Here is a 9,972-nt window from a genome sequence, read left to right as displayed (position 1 = left end):
TAAGAAAATTGCAACTTCCATTATAATAGATGCAGAAGACATATCGCTTCTACTTTAATACCATGTTACAACACAAAAAGATTCAGCATATCAAAAGTTTAAAAATTATCACCAGCCCTCTAGAATTTCTGTGACAATGTTAAAAATCTCATATAGTGTACAAAGACAACAATTAATCATCATGCAGTAAGTAATTAACCCAGATCAAGGTTTGTACAAATGAAGCATACGATATTTACACCATACATGTTCACTTGGGTTGTTCTGTACTAAAGGTGATGCAGAATACAACTGATTGTTGCATGTAATTTCAGCTAATGTCATTTACTGGGCGATACCAATTGAAGCTTGCAAGCACAAAGTCCCACAAGCGTGCAAAGCTGACATGAGCTTCTATGGTGAAATTAATATTGGAAGCACTTGCAGCCAGACACCATAGGAAACTAGCGAATCACCACGCACCATGGAGATTACCACATATCCACTTGCATTCAAATTTGACAAGGTGATCTCACAGAAACTCAAACAAATTGCATGACGAGATCATAGAAGTTTCACATTCTGGCAGATTCCTTAGTAACTATCTTGAGTAGCAATTCCAAGTCTCATTCATAACTTAAATGCTAAGTTTCACGTTCCACAATCAATAATGACATCAGTGTGTTCTTGAAGATGCGTTAGTTTATCAGGCTTAACACCACAACCAGACATCTTATGACAACGTTAGCTTCAGAAACAATAAGTTGTTTCGGATTTCAGCTAGGTTATTAGAATGGCTGATTGGTTCAATTTCTGATGTTATACGGAAGTAAAAGTACAGAAATAAGCCATCACAAACCGATTATTAGTTTCACTTCTTAACCTAGATGAAGGTCTTCACCCGTTCTCCAAAATAAAACATTTGCCAACACCAACTTTGCATACCCAAGCTCTACTATAGTACGCTGGCTTCAGACTTCAACTGATACTGAAAAGGAGGACTTCCACAATGAGTGAAAACCACATTGACTTCTTTGTATCAAGAACAGTATAATCCGTTTCAGATATAAAATTTCATGAGTGACAAACCAGTGAATTTGGCCAAAAAGAAAAAGAAAAAGAAAAACCAGTGAAAGGAAAGGGAAAATTGCTATCCTTTACAATGACAGAGAGCTGCAGATGTCAATACTTAGGTCGACCATATCATATTCTTGAAAGAAATTACCATTGAAAGGATGTCGAAAAACATTACATGTATAGTCGATGAAAGGTCCCCTGCACGAGTTTGATGGAAATAGCCAAGTTGTCTGCGAACACCCGAACCCGAAATGCGAAATGGTAACAAGAGGGCAAATTGTGTGTGGAAATACTAATTTAGTGTGCCAGACAGCTATTGGGTTAGAATCTTTCAGATGACAAAGATGAAGATGCAATACGATTTGGCAAGATGATTATGTAACTATACCATTACTTTCACAAACAAACAGATCATCACTCCATCCTGACCTATGGAAGAAAAAAGAAAAAATAATCGATTCCTTACAAAGCAATATTCAACACACCTCCGAATTAAACAAGACATTAAGTCCAAACCCAAGCTATGTGCCAGTGCAACTCCACCTGCAATTTAACATCACATACAACATATCAGTAACAACCCATGCGTGAGGATAGACCAAGAGAGAGAAAATTGGGAGCACCTGTTTCTGGAGACTCGAGTAGTGCAGCAAATGAATAAGAAGATGTTTTTTTTGGTTTGGGGGGGGGGGTGGGGGAAGCCAAATCCAGGTCCTATTGAATTCCTTCAGGTATCTATTTGCACACGTCTCCCAATCATACAATAGAAAAGCCATTTGTAGAAGCCCCGGACTACGGACAATTCTACTTGTTTCACTGTCCAGAGCCCTGAGAGTCTTCCTTGGAAGGAGGCTGCTGATGCTGATGCTGATTCTGCTGCTGCTGGTGTACTCTGGCCTGACCCATCTGCTGATAAATCTGGGACAAGGCTTGTGGGTTGATAACACCGATGTGACCATCTTGAGACAAACCAAGCTCCAAGCCGGGCATTTGCTGGTTAGTTCCACCTAAAATTGAGGTGAAACTCATAGCACCCATGTTCGTGGCTGCCGGAGGCAAGTCAAAGCCAGGGAAGCCAATCTTTTGCAGGTAATTTGAACTCTCGCTTCCAAGACTTGGTGTGGATGGACCCGATGATGACTGAAACCCGAACCCACTAACTGGGGGCCATATGCCAGTAGCCATATGGGGTCTCCCCAGATTTCCGCCCACCATAGCCCACCCGGTCCTACTGCCCGACCCAATATTGGACCCCCCGTATTCATCAATTTTCTGATGCAATCCTGCAGACAGAGAAGTCCCCTGTTGTGAAACAGAGCCACCTGCAGCAGCTAAAGCTGATGCCGGGATCGTGCCGCTTCCGGTGGCCGCGATGATCGAAGGCTCCGCCTGCTGGAGAAGCCACTGAATGGTTTCGCCGTCAGATTTGTGACCCAACTCTCTGGTCAACTGGAAGATCCTAGCGGCACACAGAGCGGGCATCCGTATCCTCCTTCCTCTGCCCTCTACTTTGGTGTGTCTGTCTTTGTTGGAGCTCCTCTTGGGCGCTAACTGCTTCTTGTTATTGTCTTCTTTATCGGCTATCGCAATCTGGAAATCCTTGATTTCTGCCGGCTTGTTCTCTCCCATGATGTTGGCTTGTGGTTGTGGGAGACTCAAGAAGTTGGGTACCTCCTGCTGCGATTGCTTTGAGCCCTTGGGATCCATGAACAGGGCACAAAATTATTTTTTTAAAAATAAAAGGATGGGACCGCTTTGATCGAAGGAGGATGGCCTGAAAAGTCCTAAACTTTCATGAGCTATTCACTGTTTTTGGCAAGGATGAAGCGACAAAAACCACAGAAAAAATATTAAAATCCCAATGTGCCCCATGCCAAGTTTTTAGATTTTTACTCCGCCCCCTGCTTCATTCTCTCTCCTTACCTCTTTCTAACTGTAGCGGGATTTGACCTCCCTGACATGCCGTCAACTTTAACTCAAGTTTCACCACCCCGACCACTACTAACGTTACATATCGTTCAGACATGTAACGTAACATAACAACCCCTTTAATATATTTATCCCTCCCACATTCCACTGCCTTTCTCTCATGCATGCCACGGCCCATAATTGCAGCACCGGCAACGGATGATGCCAAATTGCCAACCATGGATCTCTTGCAAGGAACTCCACTCCCAAGTGGAAGGCTCCGGGAGCGACACCTGGAGGGCTATGACTGGGGGATGGGGTTCACACGTCGTCCACCACATAATCCTCTATAAAAAGGGCAGAGAGGGGATTTAGGGATGAGATCAGCAGGCACCATTTGAGGGGGGAAGAGAGGGGCACGCTGGGGTTTATCAGATAAAGGGAGGCAATGATGGAGGAAGGAGGGTGGCAGAAGGCGCGGAAGCAGCATCTTGGGGAGTGCTGTGTTGAATGTTGCTAAATCCGCGGTGTGGGGCCCTGCGTGTTCAAGTAAATAGACCTCTTATGTCATGACATGACAGTTTATGAGCCATTTACCTTAAAAATCCCATTTCACGTGCCCAACGGTAAATAGTACGTACACAGTTACCCACATCCGTAACTACCCCACATCCACACGCCCTCTTTTGTATGGAGCTTCATACTATTGCAAGTTGACCTCCCTCTTTTGTATGGGTTTCATCATAACCTCTGTTTGCTAATACATATGAGAAATTTTTTAATAAAACCCATTAATTTTTAGGGTTTTTCTGATTTTTTTGGGGGGGATCTGAGATGGCTCTCATTTTAAAAAAAATGAAAAATAATTATCATTAAAAATTTTACTTATAAAAGAATCATACATTTCTACACATAAAAAATATCGGAACTCTGGTTTAGATTTTTCCCACTAATAAAGTTTTTAATTAAATGGATTTTTCAGGTTTTCTGGGGTGGGGTAGGTATACGTTGGAGAGGGAGACACGGACACAGAGATTGTGATACGTAATATAGTAATAATAATTAAGTGTCATAAGTTAGGGCGGAATAAAGTGCAATGGCTTCCAACTTAAATTTAAATACAAGTAAATCAAAGCTAAAACTTACTACTACATAAAAAATAAAAACTAAAACTGCAATATATTATCGTTTAAAATCTATCATCCCATACATACTGATACTAACGCATCTTTAATAATTTAAATTAATATTTTACATGGCAATTTTTAGTCGATATTAATAAAAAATTAGGTTTTGTTTTTCTTTTAAAAAATAATTAAAAATGTCCCATCAAAACGTGGGGCCTCAAATATATTAAAAGATTTTAATTTTTTCGGAATTTTTTCTTTAAAAAAATAATGAAACGTCAGAAAAAAAACCATATATGATTAAAAGTGGAAGCCCACTATTCAAAATACTGTAGAATTAGAGTACATCCAGGTTACAGTCGACCTTTATAGTTTTCCATGCAAGGTGTCCTGTTTTATAATTTACTTCAAGTTAACCAATAAAGGTTCATTCAATTAATAAAAAATTATTTACAACCTATAAAATCATAAGTTCAAATTCTACTATTAGTGAGCCATTTATAAGTATATTATTGATCTTATTCCTCTGATTATTGATGTTTAAGTTACATAAAATAAATATGTAAAAAAAATTTTATTTCATAAAACATAAAAGTAATATTTTTTCAAGTATTCTCAACACAAGTAAGTGTTGGGATAGCTCCCAAAAAAATTATTTCTACATTTTATAAAATAAATTTTTTTTATCTCGGGTAAAATAATTTAAATCAAACCGTGTTTGCTTCAATTATCACGACGTAGTGGACGTGGATCCATGATTTGTACAATGCGCGTGAATTTTTCAAACATGTATTCCCATTTTATGGCCGCTCCCGTGCCTTATTTTGATCCCACTTTTATTTGCTTTCTCTTTTACATTTTTTTAATGTTTTTTTCCTTCTTTTTTTTTAATATGTATTACCATTTGATAAAACATTTAACATGAACAACTACTGCAATTATTATTTTTTTAAAAAAATAAATATAATAAATAAATTGAATTAGGATCTTATATTTAAAATTAAATTACGTATTAAATTAGTTCTTATTTTAATGATTAGAGGTAATATATGAAACCAAACGTGTTAAAGAATAACATCCTCGTGTTTTCGAGGATTGGGTTGCATAACAACGTCTTGCTATTGAATATCGCTCATGTGTCACTCATTTTATTTTAAATTAATTACCTTTTGGCAGCGTTAATTTTAAATTAATTGCTCCACCTTATTAGTTCTCGCTTTAATAAAATCACATAAATAAATAATTTTAGAACACAAGATAATATTAATAATTGCTATAAGCATCTTATAATTGGATGCTTACCTTTTCAGCCAAATAAAAGTTCATATATGAGTTGGAAACTTATTAAAGTCATAAAACGCATTTAATAAAGATTAAAAAACTCTCACAACATAAGATACTTATTATCTAGTTATCTTCACTAATTTAAATTATAGAATGAGAGATAAATAGAACATATGTGTGTGTGGGTGTAAAATAAATTAAGACGCATTAGATTTTTTTTTTTAAATGTCACGTTAATTATATTTTTGTAACTTACTCCTTCCGGTTCAAAATATAAGATAAATTTTATCCATTTAAATTTATAAAAAAATTATTTAAAATCAGTTTAAAACAATAAATATGTAATACATGTTTTTTTTCTAAATATGCCCTTATTAATGAAGAGAATAAGTAAAAGATACAATAAATGGATAAGAGAGGAAAGAGAATATATGGGGTAAATTTGAAAAAAAAAAACTTATTAAATGTCTAGACAAAAGTGAATGCTGTTTTATATAAATAAAAAAAATCTTTCAATAAAGTTTAGCTTATATTTTGAACTAGAGGAAGTATACGTTAAATTCTTAAATGAAAAATAAAAAGAAAACGGGGATATACAGATTCACATGCATAATAGTGATATAATTATTGAGTTTATTATATGTGTTTCTCACTTTCCTGAAAGTGGGATTTGTTGACAAATTGAGATCGTGTGTGTGTATAGATGAGACATATAAGAAACCGAATTTGAGGGATGGACGATGAATAAATATATCTATATTTTCTGAGGGTCTAAAGTGCCCATCAGTTATTTTCCACTGATATCGCGTCTGATTGGTATAGACAACGACAACATTTACGAAACTTCCTTGAAAGCCCCGGCTCATTTCATTTAATATAATTATCAGAAAAACTTCCAACACCAATTTGACACTTTAAAAAATGGGCTCTTTTGTAACATTCTACGCGGTAACTTTTCATTTGCCTTCAAATTATATACGTTTCGTTGAAGTGTGTGTATACAGCGCGCACATATTGATTTCTTTCTTTCATTTTAGAAGTTCGGCAGTCTAGAAACACCCGACTTACTGTCCTTATCTCAAGACAAGGATGAATCTGGGGATTTAGATAACCTAGTTCTAGTTACTAGATCACATCGCATGTGGATCAAGTGATTAAAAAAAAAACTTAACCAATATCTTAAAATAAAACGAAGAAGAGTACAAGAAATGAGAGATAAGATAAGATGAAGCATATCCGTGCGCTTGAGGGATTATGTTGATCCAATCTTAACGTATAAGTTTTTGGAGGCTATCAAGAACTTGATTATCACTTACAATATGAAAGCACTGATCATGAGGACACGGGTTAGTTGGCTAATTGGTCCAAAGTTGCTTTAATCACCAAATTTCAAAAGTTTTACGGGTCGATATGATTGTTTTCCCCCCTTTTCACTATTCTGTAAAGAAAAATCTAGTGCATTCCTCAAATGAGACTTGTAAGGAAGAGAACACCAACCCAGTCAAATGATCACTCATCATGTAGGAATCTCAGTACAGTTGCCACATCCATTTTTCTTCCATTTTACACCTCTTGTCTCATTATTGTGTATGAGTCCCGTAATCATAGTTAGAAATATAGGGAAGCTTCGTTTCTGGGGAGTTTTATAAGACCAGAATGAAATTTGATACTATAAACTCTCTCTCTAGCTCTCTCAGTTCTTTTTTTTTTTTTTTTTGACTTTGTTTGATTCAATAGAGGGAAGAGAGGATGATAATAATGGGAGGCGAGACTATGTGTGCGTAGGTGATTGCATTGAGAGTCACATGTGCATCCCACCATGCAGACAAGGTAGGTCCCTCCATCAAAGCTAGCTGTTGAAATATCATACCTCATTTCATATGAATTCAAAGCTTCAGTGGGAAAAGATCTTCTTTTTCTAATTGGGTTTTCTTTTCTTTTCTTTCCTTTTTTTTTTGCCCTTTACCTTTGATTTTTTAAAGACTCGCTTCCATAAGAGATAAGCTTCATGCTAAGTTTGTCTTAATCACTTTAGTTATGCTTCCTATCTCCTGTCTTTTTCAAGAGTTTAAATTGTTTCTTAATACGAAACTGCAACGGTATGTTAATTACGGATCGGATTAGCTGCGATTCTGCTGAACTATTTCATCGCCTAAGTCACCGGAAGGTAAAAATTTATTTCTTTGGGGCCTCCAATGCGTATTAGTTTCAAGTCTCCTTGGGTCTTGTAACAGTTCTGAGTTTTGCTTTCCAAGATGCACCTAACATGAAAAAGAAAAAGATCACTTAGATTTAAAAAGCTACCAGTATTATTATGGAAAGAAGCATTAAAATTTGAACGCACTCCATATATGCTTTACAATGCTTTTGTTGACAAAGATCATGAAAGTGACAAAATGAGGATCGAGAAGAATTTGAGTTTTGGGTTACTGTTGTAAATAGGCTTGATCGGATAATTATCATTAATTCCTCTGTATTAATGACTATTATCATTTATCAAATTTCATAAAGGCATTGATGAAAATCTGACTTGAGGAACGTACACTTCAATGAAATGGACAAACACGTTCATGTCTGATGTTTGGTCAGACCTGTCAGGCACAGTATCAAGCCATGAATAATATTACGTAAATAGTTAGTTTGTAAACAGACTGCAGAATTCGCACCTGAATGCCTCTATACTTAAAACACACACATCATTTACATATTTTTGGTGAATACCCTGTTAAAGCTATCGCTTTCCATTTACAATATTGATCGTACGCGTCTGTTTTCATGTCAATAGGGTTAACAAATTAAGCCTTTTCTCTGTTCTGTTACTTGAGCTTGAAAGGAGGGTCATGGTGGTGCATTCACAGAAGTAGAAACTAATTAATCACTGGGGACACCACGTTATGAGGGTAAATTTAAACCCAAGCCTATGGTATTAATCAATTATCACCAATTATATCTAAAGACTGGGACCCTTTTCCCAGGGGGAAAACACTTCTTATGCAGCTCAATAAGTGGTTTTTTCCCCCTTATGCTTGCATTATGCAGAATTGAATGAACTGCATGTTTCCTAGGGAACAAGTCATTCCATCACATTAAAGCCAGAGAATCTTTCAATTGAATAGCTCCTTTTAATAAGATGGATCTCTCTATTACCCTTATGTCCCAGTCCATCTCCATCTTTGATCCCTTCTCAGATATCTTTCCGTCTCCAGATTGTGATCTTGCTCCTGTTCTTATGGCGGGTTTAAGTTTTTTTCACTGGATTTTAGCTGTCAAATCATTCGTGAAAGGTTTAAAACAAGAGGGTTGAACTTCCACGGAAAAGAGAAAGAGAAGAAAAGGAAGAAGAATTATTATCATCCATGTAGATGTAACCCAAAATAACACCTTCAAGAAAGCAGGTAAACATCCTATCATTTTATAAATTGATCGCCATAATTTGAGATAACCCACTGAAAATAATTGGTTTAGGTTGATCAATCTGTCAAATTTTGGTTGAAAAAGATTCCAATGGAGGCTAGTGGGCTTTCAATCGGAGACGTCACAATCCGAGCAATGTGGCTGATTGGCAAATTTTCTGAGCTGTTACTTTTAAGGGGTGTGTTGGAATTTCCAGTGATAAGGAGAATCTATCATGGCAACAAAATTGAATATCTGGATTCGCTAATAGATCAAAAAGACAAAAGTGTCACTGTGTTGCTGAATGACAGCTTAGGCCCTTGGCTTCAGCCCACTTGCTCTCTGCTTCTCTTTTTCTTGCAATCTGTGTTCTTATTTCTGGCAAAAACCCAAAAGCCCCTTTTACCCACGCGCAAAATTCCCACTATTTCTTCAGAGCGAAGATAGCTGATAGTAATCACACATCTCTGGCATGAACAGACAATATTGTGGATTCATGGAGGAAAGAAAGAAGATGGACATCATAACAGTACTCCACATTCTAGCTACCATGTGTACGAGTGGTTTCAGTATAAGCTGAACATGAAGTTATAAGAAGTATGGTCGAAGAAAGAATCAACTTGGGATTATTTCTACCCCCAAATGAAAAGCCATTTTGACTATGATGATTTAGACGCAAATTAATTGAATAATTGGGGGTGACTGACAAAGAAGGCCACTTGTGTGATTCATGATTGCGCTTAAGGACGTCGAAATAGAGAGTCGTGATGAAGTCTTTTCAAAGGAGTATTTTTGGTAATCATGGTGTGGCCCTTGCAGTTGCACAGGCTTATATGCCATACGGGACCATAGCCTTTCAACACTCTCTCCGACCAGGCCTTGCTACTTTTACCCTTCATTCAAAAAACTTGGGATTATTTCTACCCCCAAATGAAAAGCCATTTTGACTATGATGATTTAGACGCAAATTAATTGAATAATTGGGGGTGACTGACAAAGAAGGCCACTTGTGTGATTCATGATTGCGCTTAAGGACGTCGAAATAGAGAGTCGTGATGAAGTCTTTTCAAAGGAGTATTTTTGGTAATCATGGTGTGGCCCTTGCAGTTGCACAGGCTTATATGCCATACGGGACCATAGCCTTTCAACACTCTCTCCGACCAGGCCTTGCTACTTTTACCCTTCATTCAAAATTCAACACTTT

At 36.9% G+C, this 9,972-nt stretch overlaps 1 protein-coding gene across 3 annotated transcripts; it reads right to left on the bottom strand.

Moving 5' to 3' along the window:
- Positions 1-5,047, bottom strand: LOC114742064 (transcription factor TCP20). Of its 3 annotated transcripts, none has more exons than XM_028930315.1 (3): positions 1,680-3,219; positions 1,232-1,599; positions 1-967 (listed from the first exon to the last, which is right to left on the bottom strand). In XM_028930315.1, the coding sequence occupies exon 1, from the start codon at positions 2,761-2,763 to the stop codon at positions 1,870-1,872; it is 894 nt and encodes a 297-aa protein (XP_028786148.1). In that variant the 5' UTR covers positions 2,764-3,219; the 3' UTR covers positions 1-967; positions 1,232-1,599; positions 1,680-1,869. The 3 variants fall into 3 exon arrangements, with proteins under 3 accessions (XP_028786148.1, XP_028786149.1, XP_028786147.1); XM_028930316.1 differs by lacking the exon at positions 1-967 and adding an exon at positions 5,028-5,047 and having other exon boundaries at positions 1,116-1,599; positions 1,680-2,727; XM_028930314.1 differs by lacking the exon at positions 1-967 and having other exon boundaries at positions 1,116-1,599.
- Positions 5,048-9,972: the final 4,925 nt, after the last annotated feature.

This window comes from Neltuma alba, unplaced genomic scaffold, assembly GCF_004799145.2.
Source record: "Neltuma alba isolate B1F8T4 unplaced genomic scaffold, ASM479914v2 tig00003626_pilon, whole genome shotgun sequence".
NCBI lineage: Eukaryota > Viridiplantae > Streptophyta > Magnoliopsida > Fabales > Fabaceae > Neltuma > Neltuma alba.
This window is presented reverse-complemented; position numbering and strand designations above follow the sequence as displayed.

Coding starts and splice junctions, on each gene's coding strand:
- LOC114742064 (XM_028930315.1), bottom strand. CDS start 2,763: ATGGATCCCAAGGGCTCAAAGCAATCGCAGCAGGAGGTACCCAACTTC.